General features: G+C 41.1%; 1 protein-coding gene across 2 annotated transcripts in view; it reads right to left on the bottom strand.

The window, feature by feature from the left end:
• PRKDC (protein kinase, DNA-activated, catalytic subunit) overlaps nt 1-18750 on the bottom strand; it is a 209019-nt gene that overhangs the window by 72307 nt on the left and 117962 nt on the right. Inside the window, exons 53-61 of one of the 2 annotated variants that reach the window (XM_086694932.1) lie at nt 16576-16700; nt 16341-16490; nt 14737-14910; nt 13972-14070; nt 12760-12967; nt 10637-10826; nt 8830-9042; nt 3372-3484; nt 1024-1155 (exon numbers count right to left, since the gene is read on the bottom strand). In XM_086694932.1, the coding sequence (XP_086551058.1) occupies nt 1024-1155; nt 3372-3484; nt 8830-9042; nt 10637-10826; nt 12760-12967; nt 13972-14070; nt 14737-14910; nt 16341-16490; nt 16576-16700 (1404 nt within the window). The remainder of the gene's footprint in view (nt 1-1023; nt 1156-3371; nt 3485-8829; nt 9043-10636; nt 10827-12759; nt 12968-13971; nt 14071-14736; nt 14911-16340; nt 16491-16575; nt 16701-18750) is intronic. The other variant, XM_086694933.1, reaches the window with a different exon arrangement.

Below are 18750 nucleotides of genomic sequence, written 5' to 3'. Positions count from 1 at the left end.
GAATCAGCGTGTATAATACAATCGCATAGACTCTGTCTCTCTACACACATGCACGCACCCGCACACACAAATGCAGGGAAAAATGCAGTCCAGTCAATACTCTTGTTCCTACGTCAATTTCTAGATCGAAATAACGTATTACAGTTATATAAGATACCACCCATGAGGGTGAAGGGTACATGGGAATATGTACTATTTTTGCAAATTCCTGTCAATCTATAATTATTTAGGTTAAATAAAAAGCTTAAAAAAGAATAAAAGGCGATGCAGACATACCTACTATATGCAACATTAGTTCTGAAAATTTAATTACAATAAAATTTATGGCATTATATTTCAGCACCTAGCATAATGCCACATATATATTATAGTACTCTTCAACTTTAAAAATTATTTTGATAAAAGTCAAAGAATCTTAATTGGCCTTTTGGGGAATATATACCTGTTTTTTTCAGAGAACTCAGCTAGAAACTTCATTCACTCTCAATACTTTTATACCCTAATGACTTAGAAAAATATTTCCAATCCTCTACTATTAAGAAAATTAACAGAGAAGGAAGAATACTAATCCCGCCCATAAACTGATACTCCCTGGATTCCCGCCCCCCCCATACCAAAAGGATCCCATGTAAGCAATGATTTAAGTGGCTTAGCACTTTAAAGTTTATAGTAATTTTTTTATACATTATTTCATTGACCGACATTATTGGTAAGAAGAACAGATTTTGCTCCCTGGTTTTACAGATGAAGACACTATGGCTCAGAGCATTAAGTGTCTTGACAAGGACCCCAAGTGCAGGGCTATCTTCTGGATGAGTTGAAGTAAGTTGCACCAGCGAGAAGAAGGTTTAGGGCCAAGACTTGGACCAATGTCTTTTAACCAAATCCACTGTTTAAGACAAATCAACACCTCAGTTATGTTACAGAGTAGCAGCAGCCATTTTTTCTTACACCTAGTAGATCCGTGGAACTGTTAAATAGTTTTTATCTGTCAAAAGAAGAATGCAGCATTCAAGGACCAACCTGGGCCACAGCTTGCAAGGGGGTGATCAGGCTACTGTATTTAATCTGAATGTCAGGAAGGTCTCCTTGACGGTAACTTCTATACAAAATGACTTGGGCTTCGTGCTTCATTTTTAACTCACTCTTGATCTCCTATAATCATTAGAACCAAAAAAGGAAGATTAGAATTCTTATTTTAAAAAATCAGTAGTGCATGAAATATGATCCTTAACATAAAGGTGAACTTGATGACAATTTTTATCCAAAACAGTTTGGTCACTATGCTTTACCAATCTATGGTAGACAATAAATCCAAAATAAAAATCACTGGTAAATGAACAGCAAAAAGATTAATTAAATATGCATCACAGAGTAATGGGAATATCTAAAATCAGAGAACTTGAATTAAAACTTTTTAAAGCTATCTCAGGGGGCTGTATTTCCTATTTTTTTAAAAAAAATGTTTATTTCTGAGAAAGAGAGAGAGAGAGGCAGGGAGAGGGTCCGAAGCAGGCCCGTGCTGAGAGCAGAGAGCTCCATGTAGGGCTCAAACTCACGAGCGGTGAGATCATGACCTGAGCCAAAGATGGACACTTAACTGATGGAGCCACCCAGGAGCTCGTTTTTCCTTTTAATTCTTCTAAGAAAATCTTGGGCTCCAAGGCCCAGTGAGATCACCACAGCCTCCAACGCCTGTTCACCTGCTCAGGCCAGGCTGACCTTGCACCTGCTCTTGAGTCAGTCACCCCCACTCCCCACCACACAGGGCTGTGGGACCTGCTCATCTCTGCCTAAAATGTCTTTCCACAGCTTTTCACTCTTGGTTCCCACTGCAGACATCATCTGCAAAGAGGCTTCCTTTCCCACTTCCTCTTAATAGTCTCCCCTACGTGCTCATTACATTGGTTAATTTCCAACACCGCACCTGTTATAATCTTAACTCATTCTGGGCTTGTTCTGTTTTACACGCTGGGCTGTAGCCCCGCGAGCGCTTACATCATATTTACCTCTGTACCCCTAGCATTCAGAGTCGGGCCGGACACTGAGCACAATGCTCCCAACAAATGAAGTGCATGGCCTTCCGATGCCTGATCACCACCACGCATCCTTACTGAGAGGTCAGCCCCTTCAGATGAGAACACGTGCATCACAGGGCATGAACAGCCCCACACAGCAGGCCGTTCCACATTTATTGATTATTAAAAGGACTTTCTTTGTGTCAGACCAAAATATCTCCCTGTGATTTCTGCCCAATGATACTGGTTTTCTCTCTTCCCTCTGCTCAGAGTCTGCCTCTTACTTCCTTCAGGCAAGCCCAGCTGGGTTTCAGGTTTAATTAGGGGCAGTGGCTACCTCTCTGAGTGGACGAAGCAGAATGCCCTGCAGGTGGGGAGGGGCCACTGACAGGTAGCGTAGGAGGATCCCGGGGCACTGATATTTTGAACCCTCTTCAAGAGAATCGCTGTACTTACAGAGACAAGAGAAAGATGCAAAGTGCATTTTCTTACCACAGACAATATAGTGGAACCATTCGGCCACTTCATACTCAGATGTGGAAGTTAATTAAGTGATTGAGGATTTAAACTGAATTAATACAAAGCCAGTTTTTTTTGTTAACTCACAATCTCATCTTTCTTGAAAATTCTGTCTTAATTACTGATTTATAAGTAATACTGAAGCTATGGCTAAACAACCTCTTTCATTATTTCCACATTTTGAGAAATGTTTAATTCATGCCACACAAGGTCCTCAAGTTCCTGCTTTCAGCAGATAGCCCTGAACCATCCACCAACCTGCCCACCCCTTTCTCTGGGCTCACCGTTCCCTCTTCATCCAGGCACCCCCATGACAGGGGCTGGTTGTAATGTGGCCTCACCCCTCTCACTACAGCTTATTGATTCCACAGTAGCCCCAGACCAAAGGTGGGTCAAGGCTCTGGCCAATCCCTCCCAGAGGCTAAAGCTGTAAGATGATTCAGGAATGAGTGGGGGCTGCGTCCGTCTCCACCACATGGAGAAAGCCAGTCTGTACACAGAGAAGAACAAAGCCAGACTGCAGTGAGAGTCCGAGATAAAGGGCAGAGGTGAGGTCGCGGCAGTGCCTGTGAGCCACACCATACCGCAGACACATGGGACTACCCACACAGGTCCCATTCCAAGATTCCTGTGACTTCATCAGTGAGTCATGACTGTCCTTTGCATCTACGTTAGAGGACTAATCTTTGGTTCAGAGGAACTTTTAATTCATATAGTGGCTGCTTCTGTAATTTTGTTTTGGAACAAATATCTGATGGGAAGCTTATTTCCTTAGTATATACTCTTTGATATAAAATAAGTATTTCTGACCAAATTCTCAAAACAGATACAAACCTTCTCTCGTTTTTGTTCAGCAACACCTTTTCTGGCATAAATCAAACTGAGCTTTTCTTGGTCCTTTATAAATCGCCTGCGTAATCTTAATATTTCTGCCCGACTGTCTGTACCTGAAGAATATAAAGCAGGTTTGTTACAGATGGCCAATTCGCAGTTGGCTTTACCTCCTTTCTAGAATCTTCTAAAAGTGGAATTGTTTGCTTATCTCCATTTTTTACTTTCATCCAGTTGTTCTGTTTTGTTTGTTTTAATGACAGAGAACAGCACAGGAGACCACTAATCAGTTTTGGAAGCTAGAGAATAGAAAGTTATAACTACGCAGCCGAACCCACTGCCACCATGCAGAGAACGAGGGACAAAGCAATGACAGTGGAGAAGACCTGGAAGGCTCAGGGTCTGGCAGCACCCGGCACCTCCAGGGTAAGGGAGGAAAGTGAAGCTACAGCAGGAGGTGTGGTTAGAAAGCAATGCCCTCACCCCCTGCCCACCATGCTGCAGGTAGATAGCCTGGGAGAGGACACAGGGCCCATGGGTGCACAGGGCGGCATGGCTGCAGGCAGAGCAACTACTCCACCAGCGACCACAAGGGCTTCCGGAACCTGCAGTGCCTCCCCCTTCTTGGCCTCCAAGAGTGCTGGCACCCTGGCCTAAAGCCTGCAGGCAAGAGACTGGAGATTTTGCCTCTGGGTAATCCACCAGCACAAAAGCACAGACCAAAGTATCAACACATCAGGGGGTTCCACGTCCTGGTCTAGGCTGACCTCCACACGCCCAACATGCAGCTATTCCAAATGCCTTTTGAATGCCCCTTCTGGGAATATAAGCGAAAAGCCAAGTCACCAGACATTGTGAGGAAACCTTCAAACATGAAAGACAGAAATGAAAATAAATAATAGGCAAAGAGCAACCGTTGAAAGCAGCCCATCCAGGAAAAAAAATTTTTCAAAAACTTATCATTTATCAAAAAGAGTAGAAATTGCAACATTGGATCAAGGACTGGAAGGGCATTCAGGGAACATAAAAAACTCATGGAAACTAAAAATATGACATCATAACTTAAAAGCAAGAATTACAAGGTAAGGTTGAAGTGATTTCCCAGAATACAAAGCAAAATGAAAAAAACGAGAAATTTACCAAGGTAATCCAGAAGGTCTGCTATCCAAGCAAAAGGATTACAAATATAAAACTGGGATGAGGAAATCATCAACAAAATTATCCAAGAAAAAATATTCCAAAACTGGAAAATGAGTTAGCAATGTGACAAGACCCTCCTTGTGCCCAGAAAACTGGACTGAAACAGACCTGCATGCACCAAAGGACACTTTTGTGAAATTTCCTAAAACTCTTAAGATCTACTGCAGAGAAAGGATACAATTCTTACAAAGGATCAACACAAAGAATGCCACCAGGTTTCCCTACCCAACCCTGGGGACTAGGAAACCCTGACTACATGTTCACACTCAGAATTCTATGGCTAAATTACCCAGCAGGGGTGAGTGTGATCAAAAGCAACGTAAGGCATCAAGGCTTCAAAAACAGCTTGGGGCGGGGGAAGGGGGTGGGGTGGGGGGGGATGCCTGGGTGGCTCAATCAGTTGAGCATCCCACTCTTGACTTCAGCTCAGGACAGATCTCACAGTTTAGTGAGTTTGAGCCCCCCAGGCTCTGCACTGACAATACAGAGATTTTCCCTCTCTCTTGCCCCTGCCCTGCTCACACTCTGTCTCAAAATAAATAAACTTAAAAAAAAAACAAACCCAAAAGACCCAACAGCTTACTGTTTCTGACCCTTTTTCTCAGGAAGCTACTCAGGGAGGTGATCCACTAGAAAGGAGGAACACACCAAGGAAGGAGAATCAGATCCAGGAGAGGTGAAGAGACCCTCAGGATGAGCAGGGTGTCCAGACCATGGCTGAACAGACTCCGAGAGCAAGCAGCCTGGAACAGGGCAACCCAAAAGCTCCAGGAAGATTTTGGTTTTTTTTAAGATAAAACATTTATACGTTGGGACACATTAAAAGATAATTCAGAGGAAAACAAGTGATAAATATGTAGGAATCTAAACCAAAATAATTATTAATGCCCAGAAAAAATTATTGTACAAGAAAAATAGTCATAGTACCACTACGGCTTGAACACAAATAATATTTATGTAGCCAAAATAAGAGGAAAATATGATGAAACCAAGACCAAGACATAACCCTTTCCAGGAGGAAAGCACAGGACGAATTCACTGTCGTGTGTGTGGTGCACGGGGGTAACAGACAAGCTGGAGCCAAGACCTCGATGTCCATAATGCAAAAGCCAAAAGAGAACGACTCATACTGGACGGGAGGAAAAAGGCAGGGTGGTAATATGCAAATAGTGTTCGGAGCTATGGAAGGGTGTAAGTGGTTGTGTCTGGAATTGGGGAAACGGGTATGGTTACTGTTTCTTCTTCTCCTTCTTCCTTTTTTTAATTAATTAATTAATTTTTAAATTTACCTCCAAGTTAGTTAGCATATAGCACAACGATGATTTCAGGAGTGAATGGGTTACTATTTCTTCTAACAAGCTTCGGCAAAGTATTTGGCTCTTTAAACTACATGCATGTATTACTCTAATACAAATAACTAAAGGAAACTGAAATAAAGAATTAAAATAATGGTTGAAAATGATGGTATTTTAATTAGGTTACAATTTCAAATTTTTAAGTTTTAAGGATAATAAATAGTATCACAATAAGGATTAATTTACCATTTTTTTTTAAAGTTTCTTTATTTTGAGAGAGTGTGTGAGCAGGGGAGGGGCAGAGAAAGAGAGGGAGACATAGAATCCCAAGCAGTCTGCTCGCTGTCAGTGCAAAGCCCAATGCAGGGTTTGATCTCACAACAGTGAGATCATGACCTGAGCTAATATCAAGAGTCCAGTGCTTTACCGACTGAACCATCCAGGTGCCCCCACCATATTTTAATGAATTTCTAATATTCCTCTCTAGGCAAGAAAATACATAAACCCCAAAGAAGACAGTGTGCAAAATATTTTACATCAACAAAGGTACAAGGGGAGATTCAAATACATTAATCAAGTTAAAATGGACAGCTAATAGTACTCATTTTACCTACTCAGTTCCAGCTTTTTCAAATTCATATATAAAACTTTTAAGGAAAATGGTTTAAAGCTTAGGTTTCACCTCTTACCGCCTTAATTTCTATACAAAGTCAGTGAAGACAGGGAAACACTGCTCAACAGCTTGAGTTGTGGACTATGCATCCTCAGCATTTCCCTGTTCCTGAGCCTCCTGCCCGTTCAGCAGAGTTGGCCACAGGCAGTCACCATGCATTAGCAGGACTGGAGGCTGCCCCAGATGCACACCTACCTCTTCGACAATCCTATGGGAAGGTGCACGGCCATGGGTTTGGGGTGAGCAAGTACAAAGGGTGTGAAAGACAATTCATGAACCATGGGAAGGTGACAGTCACTCTGGGACTTCATTTTAACTTTGGGGCTTTCATTGTCAAAGTTACAGAAGGACAGAGAGCCATGCACTCTGGCTGGAAGACAGTTTGGCAAAGAAACAGCAGAGGAAGAAGATATAAAAGAAAGAAGACTGGTGGGAGGCAGACGAGCAGGGTCAGGGCATACCAGGAATGCGCTCATGAGCTCCCTTCAAACCCAGAGTGCTAAGCAAAAGAAGGCTGGATTTAGCTCTCCTGCAATCCAGAGAGTTGTGTATGGCTACAGATTTGCGACTAAATGCAAAACAGAGTGGTTGGAAGCGAGGAAAGCATTTCATGCATGTGTTCAGTTCCTATGATTCCATTAAAAGGAATTTACCCTTATTTAAATTTTTTTTTTTTTCCAACGTTTATTTATTTTTGGGACAGAGAGAGACAGAGCATGAACGGGGGAGGGGCAGAGAGAGAGGGAGACACAGAATCGGAAACAGGCTCCAGGCTCCGAGCCATCAGCCCAGAGCCTGACGCGGGGCTCGAACTCACGGACCGCGAGATCGTGACCTGGCTGAAGTCGGACGCTTAACCGACTGCGCCACCCAGGCGCCCCGAATTTACCCTTATTTAAAATAAAGCATACCAGTGGCACTTGGCTGGCTCAGTCACTAGGGCATGCAACTCTTAATCTTGGGGTTGTGAGTTTGGGTGAGTTGGGTGTAGAGATTACTTAAAAATAAATCTTAAATAAAAGAAAGCATATCAGAGGGGAGGTGGGGAGAATGGGTGAAACAGGAGAAGGGGATTAAGAGTACTTAAAACATCACGAGCACTGGGTAATGATGTACAGAATTGCTGAATCACTATAGTAGACACCTGAAATTAATACAGCACTGTATGTCAACTACACTGGAATAAAATCAAAAACTTAATAAAAACATTTTTAAAAATGAAAGGAATTTACCCTTGCTCCTGATTTTACTTCTTTATACCTGAATTCATAAGGTTGGCATTTGCCCAAGGTTCTATGTTGGGACCTTTTGTCTCTCCACCTTCTTCCTCTGGGCTTTCACTCACTCCCAGAGCTGCCCTTCTCCCAAAGAGCTGACTTGAACCCTGGCCCTCAGCATGGGGTCTGCGTGTTCTGCCAGCACTTCCCTGCAGCCCCCATGGCGCGTCTCCCCTCATCTTCCCCACTGGGACCCTGGGTGTATGCGGGAGGGTGCCTGTGACCTCAACCTCCCAGGCCCCCTCGGGCAACCCACATGCTGCTCCATGCGGGCCCCTTAAGGAGTCATCCCTTAAGGAGACACCCCTGCTGTCTGTCTGGGTCACTACAGACAACTGTGGTTGCCTCCATATCCCCAGCTGTCTGCTCTATGCTCCCAGTGGGCATGTCCCACACCACCACTTTGGTCAGACTGCCACAGGGCCTGCCAGTCAGTACATGTTCTCGAGCTGACCTGGGTCCCTTCCACTTCCCAAACATGCTCCATACTTCCTGCCTTGGTCCTTGTTCACCCTCCCTCTTCCCACACCCAAGTCCACAAGGTTAGTCCCAAAGGTGGCCTCTTCCTCAGGTCCTTTCTGGTGCTCTCTCACTCTCTCTCTGAGACTTGCTAATTCTGCCTCATCTCAGCATCACCTACCTGTTGCCTTACCAAGCCCTGATGTTCAGAGAGTCACCACATGAACAGACTGAGTCCAGTTTATTCTATAGCTTTTTCTGGTCCACCTAAAATTAGGCTTTCAACATGGCAAATGCCCATTTATTAAATTAAATTTTACTATTACTATTATTACTTTTTTTTAAAGTAAACTCTACCCCCAACATGGGGCTCAAACTCACAACACCCAAGATTAAGAGTCACATGCTGTACTCGCTGACCCAGCCAGATGCCCCTGAATTAAATTTTAATGGTTTTATTTACAGGTTACAAGGAAATGTGAATGCAGTCAGAAATGCACTTTATCTAAGCCTCCGCATTAACTTATTTTAAATACATTTCAGCAAGCTTACTTTACCTTTTGCTTTGTTATCCACCTCGTCCCCTGGAAGTCCCAGTCTTTTTTTCCCAAAATCAGGGCCCACTAACTTCAAGGGTGATCTCTGTGCCTTTTCACTCTTCTTGTGGGCAAACAGCAAGGAGGAAGATGAGGAATCCGAGGATGAGACTGTATAATCCATCAGCGGGTCAATACTGCTCCCAGTCAGCCAATTAAAGGAGCTTCTGCCATCTGCAAATGTCACAGCATGCTCAGCTCTGCACAACCTGCCATACCCACACCACACCACTGCACCTGCCACACTGGGAGCCACACTGTGGGACACAAGGTGTGCCTCATCCTGGGCATGACACCTGGGGCCTCTGTGTGCTCACCTGCCATAGGAATGGGGACAGCTCCTCCAGGGAGACAGTCATGTCAGGGTTGAGACACTGGGCAGAAGTTCTATCAGTTACTAGTGAGCGACCCGAGGCAGCTCAGGTGTCTGGGCCTCAGGGTCCTCATTTGTGAAGCAGGAAAATACTCCACCTGCTCCTTCAAGCAGTAACACCTTTTCTGTGTTATAAGGTACTAAGATCCATGTCTTCTAACATCAATATCATAAAATATCCATGGTAATTATTCAAATCAATCCTACTTCCAGAACGAACAGACATGAAAAAATTGATATAAAGGAAAAATGTGAAATATTTATATGAAATGATTTACGGGGCGCCTGGGTGGCTCGGTCATTTGAGCGTCCGACTTCGGCTCAGGTCATGATCTCACGGTCCGTGAGTTCGAGCCCCGCGTCGGGCTCTGTGCTAACAGCTCAGAGCCTGGAGCCTGTTTCAGATTCTGTGTCTCCCTCTCTCTCTGCCCCTCCCCTGTTCATGCTCTGTCTCTCTCTGTCTCAAAAATAAATAAATGTTAAAAAAAAAAATAAAAAAAAAATTGAAATGATTTACGTGTTTTACTCTACAACTTGTACTTTTCTGATCAAAGGAAACAGGTGAACAATTTAAGAAAGAAAAATTTAATAACTATAAACACAGTAAATGATTTTGGTTTAGCTCTTCAGTACTTGCTTTTGAGATAAAGGATTTTAATTTTGTTGCATTAAACAGACTTTTCTGGACAAAACCAAAGCAAAACATAAATGTATTGTAACTTTTGCTTTTTCCAGTCAAAAACAATCCTTTTCAACTTTTTTTATTGTGGTAAAATTTAGAGAACACCAAATTAACTATTTTAACCATTTTGAAGTGTACATTTCTATGGCATCAGGTATATTCACACAGTTGGGCAACCATCTCCACAATTTACCTCCAGAGCTTTTCCACTTTCTCAAACAAAATTCCGTATCTTTTTTTTTTTTTTTTTTTGAGAGAGAGAGAGAGAGAGAGAGAGAGAGAGAGAATGCATGTGCATGTACTCACAAGCCTGCAAGGGGGAAATACAGAGGCAGACGGAGAGAGAATCTTAAGCTGGAGCCCGATGGGGGGCTCGATCTCACAACCATGAACCTGAGCCAAAATCAAGGGTTGGATGCTTAACTGACTGAGCCACCCAGATGCCCTAAAATCCATATCCTTTAAATACTAGCTCCCTATTGCCTCTCACCCAACCCCTAGAGGCCCCCTTCCACTTTCTAACTCTAAGAATTTGACACCTCTAGGAACTTCAATCCTTTTCTCCTTTGACTGACATGACTTTTCTGTGGTTCTTACCACTTTTTTCTATTACTGTTTCACTACTCTTACAGCCAATGTTCTTGCAGTGGAGGCTGCTTCCATAGATCATACTGCCTGGTGCAAAGCAGGCACGTGTTCAGGCTGACAGGTACCTGCAGTTTGTGTAGGTGTGAAGTCATACTGCTGTTGGGTGGCCCGTATCTGCTTAGCCATCGCTCCTTGAACTGGGAGGGATCCCTCCTGGGTCCGGGTCTGGAGAACACTTTGGGTGGCCTGAGTCTCAATAAACATTGGAGTGAGGACAGTACTTCGGAAACGCCAGTCAGAATCAATGGTATATTCCTGCACGTAAGAGAGTTCCGAATGAAATCATGGTCCTTCTTTAGCAACACTGAAATAATTTTATTTAAAATCCAATGGTGCCATTAGCAGACAGGTATATAATTTCATATATCTGTGTGGGAAACAGCTGAAGAAGAACCCCTTCAAATTTAAAAATTTTAAATAAATTATTTGCCAATTAGAATATACTAATTAGTATTGGGGGAGGAAAACCATTTTTCTCCTCCATCACATTCTGCATGAAATGGCTTAATGCCACACCCAATAATGGCACCACAGCTGCAGCAAGCTGAGAAGTCAGGCTATGCTGCCCGGCTCGGCATAGACGAACTGAGCACAACTGTTATTATTTCAATCATCACAGGCCATTAAGGCTGCCGAGAGATAGCACAACCTTAGCATCTACCAAATGGATTGGGGGGTGCTGATGGGGAAGGGGGATGGTATTATGGCGAAAGGAAAATCCAAGTGGAGGCTGAAAGGGGGACAAGTGTGAGCATGTGAAGAGAGTGTGAGCAGATGAGGTTAAAGCAAAGAGAAGTGTTTCAGAAAGGATGTGTGAGTATTCCAAATAAACTAAGAAGTCCAGTATCACTAATCACCAGGGAAACACAAATCAAAACCACAATGAGTCATCACTTCACTTCTGTCAGGATGGCTATGCTCAAAAACGCAGGGGATAGCAAGTGTTGGCAAGGATGTAGAGAAGAGGGAATCCTCATGCACTGCTGGTGGGACTGTAAATTGGTGCAACCACTATGGAAAACAGTATAGAAGTCCTCAAAAAATTAAAAATAGAAATATCATAAGGTCCAACTATTCTACTTCTGGGTAAAAAAACCACTAACTTGAAAAGATATATGCATCTCTATGCTAGCTTATTAGTAATAACCAACACATGGAAGCAACTTTTGTGGTCTATCAATGGATGAATGGATACAGACGTGATGTGTGTGTGTGCGTGTGTATACATACATAGATACATATATGTGCGTGTGTACGTACATATATATATATATATATATATATATATATATACATACATACACACATACACACAATGGAATATTATTGAGCCATAAAAAAGAAGGAAATCTTGCCATCTGTGACAACATGGATGGACCTTGAGGGCATTATGCAAAGTAAAATACATCAAAAAGAGCAAGACAGATACCACATGAATCTCACTTACATGTGGAATCCAAAAAACAACAATAACAAAACAAAAAGCCTGAACTGATACATATAGAGAACAGACTGGGGACTGCCAGAGGCAGAGGATGGGGAAAGGGACATGGGTGAAGGGAGCCAAAAGGTACACACTTCCAGTTAAAAAAACAAATGAGTCATGGGGATATAACGTGTAGTTATAATAATGTAATTAATAATAATAATAATAATAATAATAATAATAATAATAATGTATTGTATATTTGAAAGTTGCTAAAAGAGAAGATGTTAAAAGTTCTGGTCACAAGGAAAGAAAGTCTGTAACTCCATGGTGATGGATGTTAGCTAAGCTTATCGTGGTGATCACATCACAGTACACACCAATATTAAATCAGTATGTTGTATACCTGAAACTAACATGTCACTTATATCTCAATAAAACAAAGACAGCCAGTTTAACTCTATTAGAAAATGTTTGCTGACTAACAGATAGGAAAAGCTTATAATATTTATTATTATTATTATTTTTTTAACATTTATTTATTTTTGAGACAGAGAGAGAGCATGAACAGGGGAGGGGCAGAGAGAGGGAGACACAGAATCTGAAACAGGCTCCAGGCTCTGAGCTGTCAGCACAGAGCCCGATGCGGGGCTCGAACTCACGGACCGTGAGATCATGACCTGAGCCGAAGTCGGACGCTTAACCGACCAAGCCACCCAGACGCCCCTATAATATTTATTATTGTAGAGACAAATACTTCACCTGAAATTCACATTCTGACAGAGGATGTTCAAACACAGGGTTTGGATAATCTGGGCTCATGCTGGTCATTTCAAGCAGAAAATCTGTTGCTAAACTTAAAAAATGCACTTCTATCTTTGGAGAATATAAGGAATTTAGTGCCAACAATCGGTCCAACGTATTTGAAGGTAATCTAGTTTCATGGCTCCAGAAATTTCGGATAATTAACCTGAAAAGCAGAGAGGAAAGATTTTTCAGATATTGTCAAATGAGGAAGAATGCCCTACACATGGTGTCATGTCGAGAAGATAGTCTTTCACCCCTATAAACCTTAACATGAGGAAAACCACATTCAAAATTGTATCAAGAGTGTAACATGAGTTATGAACACTAATATGCACTGAAGGAAGGGAATATTCCAAACTTCAGCATCAGTGAAAAACTAGATGATTTTATTCTTATCTCTATTATCTGGGAAGTTTTCAATGATGAGTATACAATATTAGCTATTTTGAAACTGAGAAAACACCTTAAGAAATTATATAAAATCCTTCACTGTCTTGCTAAAACAATTCACTCCAAAAATTAGTGCCATAAAATATTCAAAACTTAAACTAGTTAAGAGCCAGGTTAGGCTTTACAATTTATGAATGCTTATGAAATCCAAATGTAATTTGAAAAGCAAAAATGAGTTTAAAATTGTGACAGAATGGAAAATTAATTGATATACAGAATCATACAAAAAGCTTATGACCCTTCTTTTATAATTAGTACTTAACAAAACACTCATAAAATTTAGAATAGACATTTTAGAGAAAAACAATCGTCATTTGTATTTTCCTATATAATCATTATAGTTTCCTCCTACTTCTGAAGTTTCAAACATTTCATTCAATATTAATATGTATGGTGTGATCTCAACCATGAGTTAAATGAGAAACATAATAATCAGCATTAAAGATTTTTTTATTTTGAAACTTTAATTCACTGTGTGAGCAGAGAGAGCTTTACCCACAGTTTTTCAAGAATTTTTTATTAAAATCACTTGTCAGAATTTTTAAGTCTTAATGTGATTCAAAATACATTTTTATTAAACATCATGAATGCAGAAAGCATAGAAAATGCTAATACTATAAATATAATTCTAAAACTGTGGACAAATACTCAATGCTAGTCTAGAAAGAAACATCCCTAATTTATTTGTCTTGGCCTTATTATTCGAGGAACACATACTGAAGCCCAACGTTCTCATCGATCAACCCTTGAATCAACACATCTTTTGCCAACTTAAATATTTCCCTGGAGTCCTCATCTGCTTGACTTTCTGGACCTCTGAGAAAAATAACAAAATGACAAAACATTAATATTGTCTTCTTACCACTTTTGTTCAACCGTCATAACACCAACCAGATTAAAGTAAAATAATCTGGCTTTTCCCGTGGAACTTTAACTTCCCAAACCATAGCAAAACCTACCCTCATACGGACATACCCTGACACCTTCCTTTGGTGCCTCTGCAAGCCCATCCAGGTGACTGTCATCACCCTTCCTACAGTGTGACAGGGCTCACGTGCACAGGACAGCGTGGGGGGGGGTGGGTAATGGGAGTAGGGCTGCAGGGGTTCCCTGGGAACGCTAAGAGGTCCTAGGATGGACTCAGACCCCATGGGAAGTGCTGTGGTGGCAGTCCTATAGGATGAAGACATCCCACAGAGTTCATTTTCTTAATTTTGTCAGATCTTAAAAGGAGAACTGTAAAAACAAATTACAGTATTAACTCAACCAAAAACTGCACATTCTGAATATTTCTCACGAATACATGAAATGAATTAAAATAAGGATACATGTCAATATACCAAAATAAACTTGTTTTAATTAATAATCCTACGTTTAAAAATGTTTAAACATTTTATTACTTATTATAATCTACTCCAGATTGCTATTGGCACCCAAATGCTCCCTTGAAAAAAGTAATATAAAAATTAATGTAGAGCTTACCGGTAATTGTCATGAACCCACATAAGAATATTATACATTTGTTCCCTACACACTGGAGAAGGATGAGAAATGAATTCTACAACAGGATTCAGAAGTTCTCGGAGTTCTACTGGTTTCAATTTTGCCATCATCTTATAAATTATGTCCAAACACACTTTCTGTCTTTCATCATCTCTACAGTAAGAGAGGGTTTTAAAAACATACCAATTTAATAATTTTTATTATACTTTCAGATGTGACAGGTAACTTTTTCTTCTTTGTGCTGTTCTGTATTTCAAAATTTGTTACAATGGAAATATAAAAATTACATCTTAAAAAATTATCATGAGCTACAGTATTAAAAATAAACAAATTAATTCAATATGGTACCCTGTATTGGATCCTAGAATGGAAAAAGGACATTAGTGGGAAAACTGATAAAATCCAAATAAAATCTAGTTTAGTAAATGTACTAATGTTAATTTCTTAGTTTTGACAAATATGCCACAATTATGTGACATGGAAAAAGTGGGTTAAGGGTATGTGGGAATTTTCTGTATTGTCTTTCAACTTTTCTGTAAATATTAAGTCATTCCAAAATAAAAGTTCATTTTTTAAAAATCCGAAATGTCAAACAACATAAACTAAATATAAAGGATTTCATGATTTTAAAACAATGATTTCAAGTGCTATTCAGGCTACCTGGCAGGTCATACAACGAGTCAAGGGTAGTCTGAGCCCCCAATAAGGTGCACGTCTATTTCCTTATTTTATGTATCTTTTCCTCCTACAGCTCTCAGCTTAATGCTTCACATGCAGTTGATATTCAGTAAATGTCTAATGAAGGATATCACGGCACCATAACATATATTCTTTGTTACTGGCACACTCTATATTTATCAATAATTTATCCCCATGTAAAAAAATACGTCCACAGACAAGGCTGGAAAACAGTACAGAGAAATAAAAATATTGTGAGCAACAGCATCTCTTTTCATACCTATTTTAATAGTATAATATGGGGGGCACCTGGGTGGCTCAGTTGGTTGGGTGTCCAACTCTTGATTTTGGCTCAGGTCCTGATCTCACAGTTCATGGGTTCGAGCCCTGCATGGAGCCCCACATCAGGCTCTGTGCTGACAGTATGGAACCTGCTTGGGATTTTCTCTCTCCCTCTCTCTGCCTCTCCCCTACTCCCTCTCTCAAAACGGATGAATAGGCTTTAAAAAAAATATTAAAAACTGGTATAATGTGATTTTGAAAATAAATGAACAATTTTAACAAATAATGGATGCCTCCTAGCTGGAAAAAATGGTACAGAACTCAAAATCATGCATTTTAAATCTGAGAAGAGCCTTAGGTAACACTTGAGATGTGGCTTCCCCAAGGTGCCAGGTTAAAGAAGGCAGGAGGGGCAGGCCCCACCACTTTTAATTCTGATTAAAATTTAACAAGTACATATTTTTAAGTTTATCTATCTTGAGATGTACACATACACATAGTCATATATAACGAATACATATTTTATGAAAACCTACAAGTTCTGAGTTGAAGGACACAGTTGAACAAATCAAAATTTTATGTGCCAGCTGCATCTGAGAACACAGGGCTGGCTTTGCACTCACCTATATCTCATAACTTGAATGAAATCCTTGCTCTTTAACTGTAAGTAGAGATCTGTTATTTCCTCTGCACGACACAGCACCACCTCCAGACAGAGAGTCTTCATCACCCCATGAAATTTGGGCAGCAGGAAGAACACAGTGTTCATGAACCTAACCAGTGGACATGGCCAATGAGGGAGAGGGCCGTCGCAGACCCTCTCCCACAACAGGACGTCCACCATGACTGATATCCTACCTATCGGCAAGAGGAGGAAAGTTCTTCACAGCTTTGTTCAAGCACACAATAAATTTGTCCTCCATCGTATTTTGATGTTGCTTCAACTGTTTTACAATCAGTTCATACACCAAATCTTCCAGTATCTGAAAAATTAAGTTTCTTGTCAAATACACAAATGCGAAACTTACGTTAGTTACTGAAAACAGGTTTGTCTTAAATAGTTAATTGAACCCATGGAAGATGTCCAATGCTATCACCTACAAGGTAAAGGTGTTCACAAGGTACAGTGCCAGGAGTGTGCACATTAACCACTGGACACAAGAGGCTCTGGGGCTGTGAGTTCAGGCAGGCCAGGCCATAGCCATGACTGCTCTGTGCTGTCACCACTGGTGGCATCTAGCTCTTGTCAGATGGCAGGCTGATAAAGATTGGTGCTTCCTTTTCACACCCAAAATATTGCTAAAAAGTCATTTGAGAAGCTGAACTAAAATCAGTGATCAAACGCTGTGTAAATACATTTTATGATGCCAGTGTTCACATACCTGGTCAAATATTCACACAAACCAGAATTTTCAGGCAACTTTATCTAAAAAGCCACCTTCACCATTGTCTACCTCCCTATATCCTGTTTTCTCTTTATCATGTACTACTATCAATGATGACCGATTTGTCTATGTATTGTCTGCTTCTCTTCATCAAATGTTAGCTTCCTGAGAAGGGCGGGTGGCCAGGACTGCTCTGGCTACACCCCCAGAGCCCAGAACCAGCCAATAAGATAACCAACATATGTAACTGACCAACATACATAACCAACATTATAATACAGGTAACCAACAGAAGACAAACGCATGCACATATATACTGACAACTGGAGACTACCTCTCAGGTGCCAAGAGCAATTCAGTGGTTGGAATAGGACTGATTCTCACCAACTTCTTTATATTTTACTCTGTTCTTCTAATTTCTACACTAAATCAATACCATTTTATATTCAGAAAAGAACAATGTAAAACCAAAGTGTTTATCATTACCACTAACTTGAAATTTAAGTGAAGAGACATTAAACTTGGGATCTACTGTAATTTGTTCCATCTGTGCTGAAAACTTAGCATACTATGTAAATTGAAACCCAACATCTAAGGATATTAGAATCATGTAAAAATAAGGTAATTCGGAATTTAAAATTTTTAAGCGTGCCTGGGTGGCTCAGTCAGTTAAGTGTACAACTCTTGATTTTGGCTCAGGTCATGATCTCAGGGTCGCTGTGATTGAACCCTGCATGTCAGGCTCTGCACTGACAGTGTAGAGCCTGCTTAAGATTCTCTCTCTCTGCCCCTCCCCACTTGCGCACACTCTCTCTCAAAAAAAAAAATTATTTTACAAAAATAGCTGGTAATTCCTAAAATAAATTATAAGCGAAGACTGACCTCCCCAAGTGGGTCTATTTCCCTTCATTTAATTTTCTTTTAAACCCAAATAGATACCTGAGGTGCCTGGGTGGCTCGGCTGGTTGAGCGTCCGACTTCAGCTCAGGTGGTGATCTCACAGTTCGTGAGATCGAGCCACGCGTCAGACTCTGTACTGAGAGCTCGGAGCCTGGAGCGGGCTTCAGATTCTGTTTCTCCCTCTCTCTCTGCCCCTAACCCATGAACATTCTGCCTCCATCTTTCTCAAAAATAAATAAATAAGCATTAGAAAAAAAATTTAAACCCAAATAGATACCTAACTGACAAAATGGGCAGGGGCCCAATACACTGTGTTGGGGTACTCTGGGTGCCCTCGGGACCTCCCAACTTCCCTAATCCTTTACTCCTCATCCACTCAGACAGTGAAAGTAGCCCACTCTCCACTCTCCACCTTTTCTTTCAGGAGAGGAAGTGGACTGGAGATAGGAAGTTGGGAATCATGAACACATAGGCAGTTTTCAAAGCCAGGAGGCTAGATGGTTGGCAGGGGAGCAAGGAAGAAGAGGACCAACATCAGAGCTGGAGAGGTAGCCGGGAAACATGAAGCTAAGGAAGGGAAACAGCCAGGAAAATAGGAAGAGAGCCAAGAGAGTGTCCTAGAAGCAGTGACAAAGGGAATCAGGAGGAATGATCAACTGTGTCACTGCAACGAGACCTGGCAAGAAGGGATCATCACAATGAGTGACAGCGGTTTTGGAGGCTCCAAAACACACAGCCCCTCACTAAC

The sequence above is a fragment of the Puma concolor genome, chromosome F2, assembly GCF_028749965.1.
Source record: "Puma concolor isolate L17-30 chromosome F2, mPumCon1.1.hap2, whole genome shotgun sequence".
Classification (NCBI taxonomy): domain Eukaryota; kingdom Metazoa; phylum Chordata; class Mammalia; order Carnivora; family Felidae; genus Puma; species Puma concolor.
Note: the sequence above shows the minus strand (reverse complement) of the source record. Positions and strands in the feature narration are given on the sequence as shown.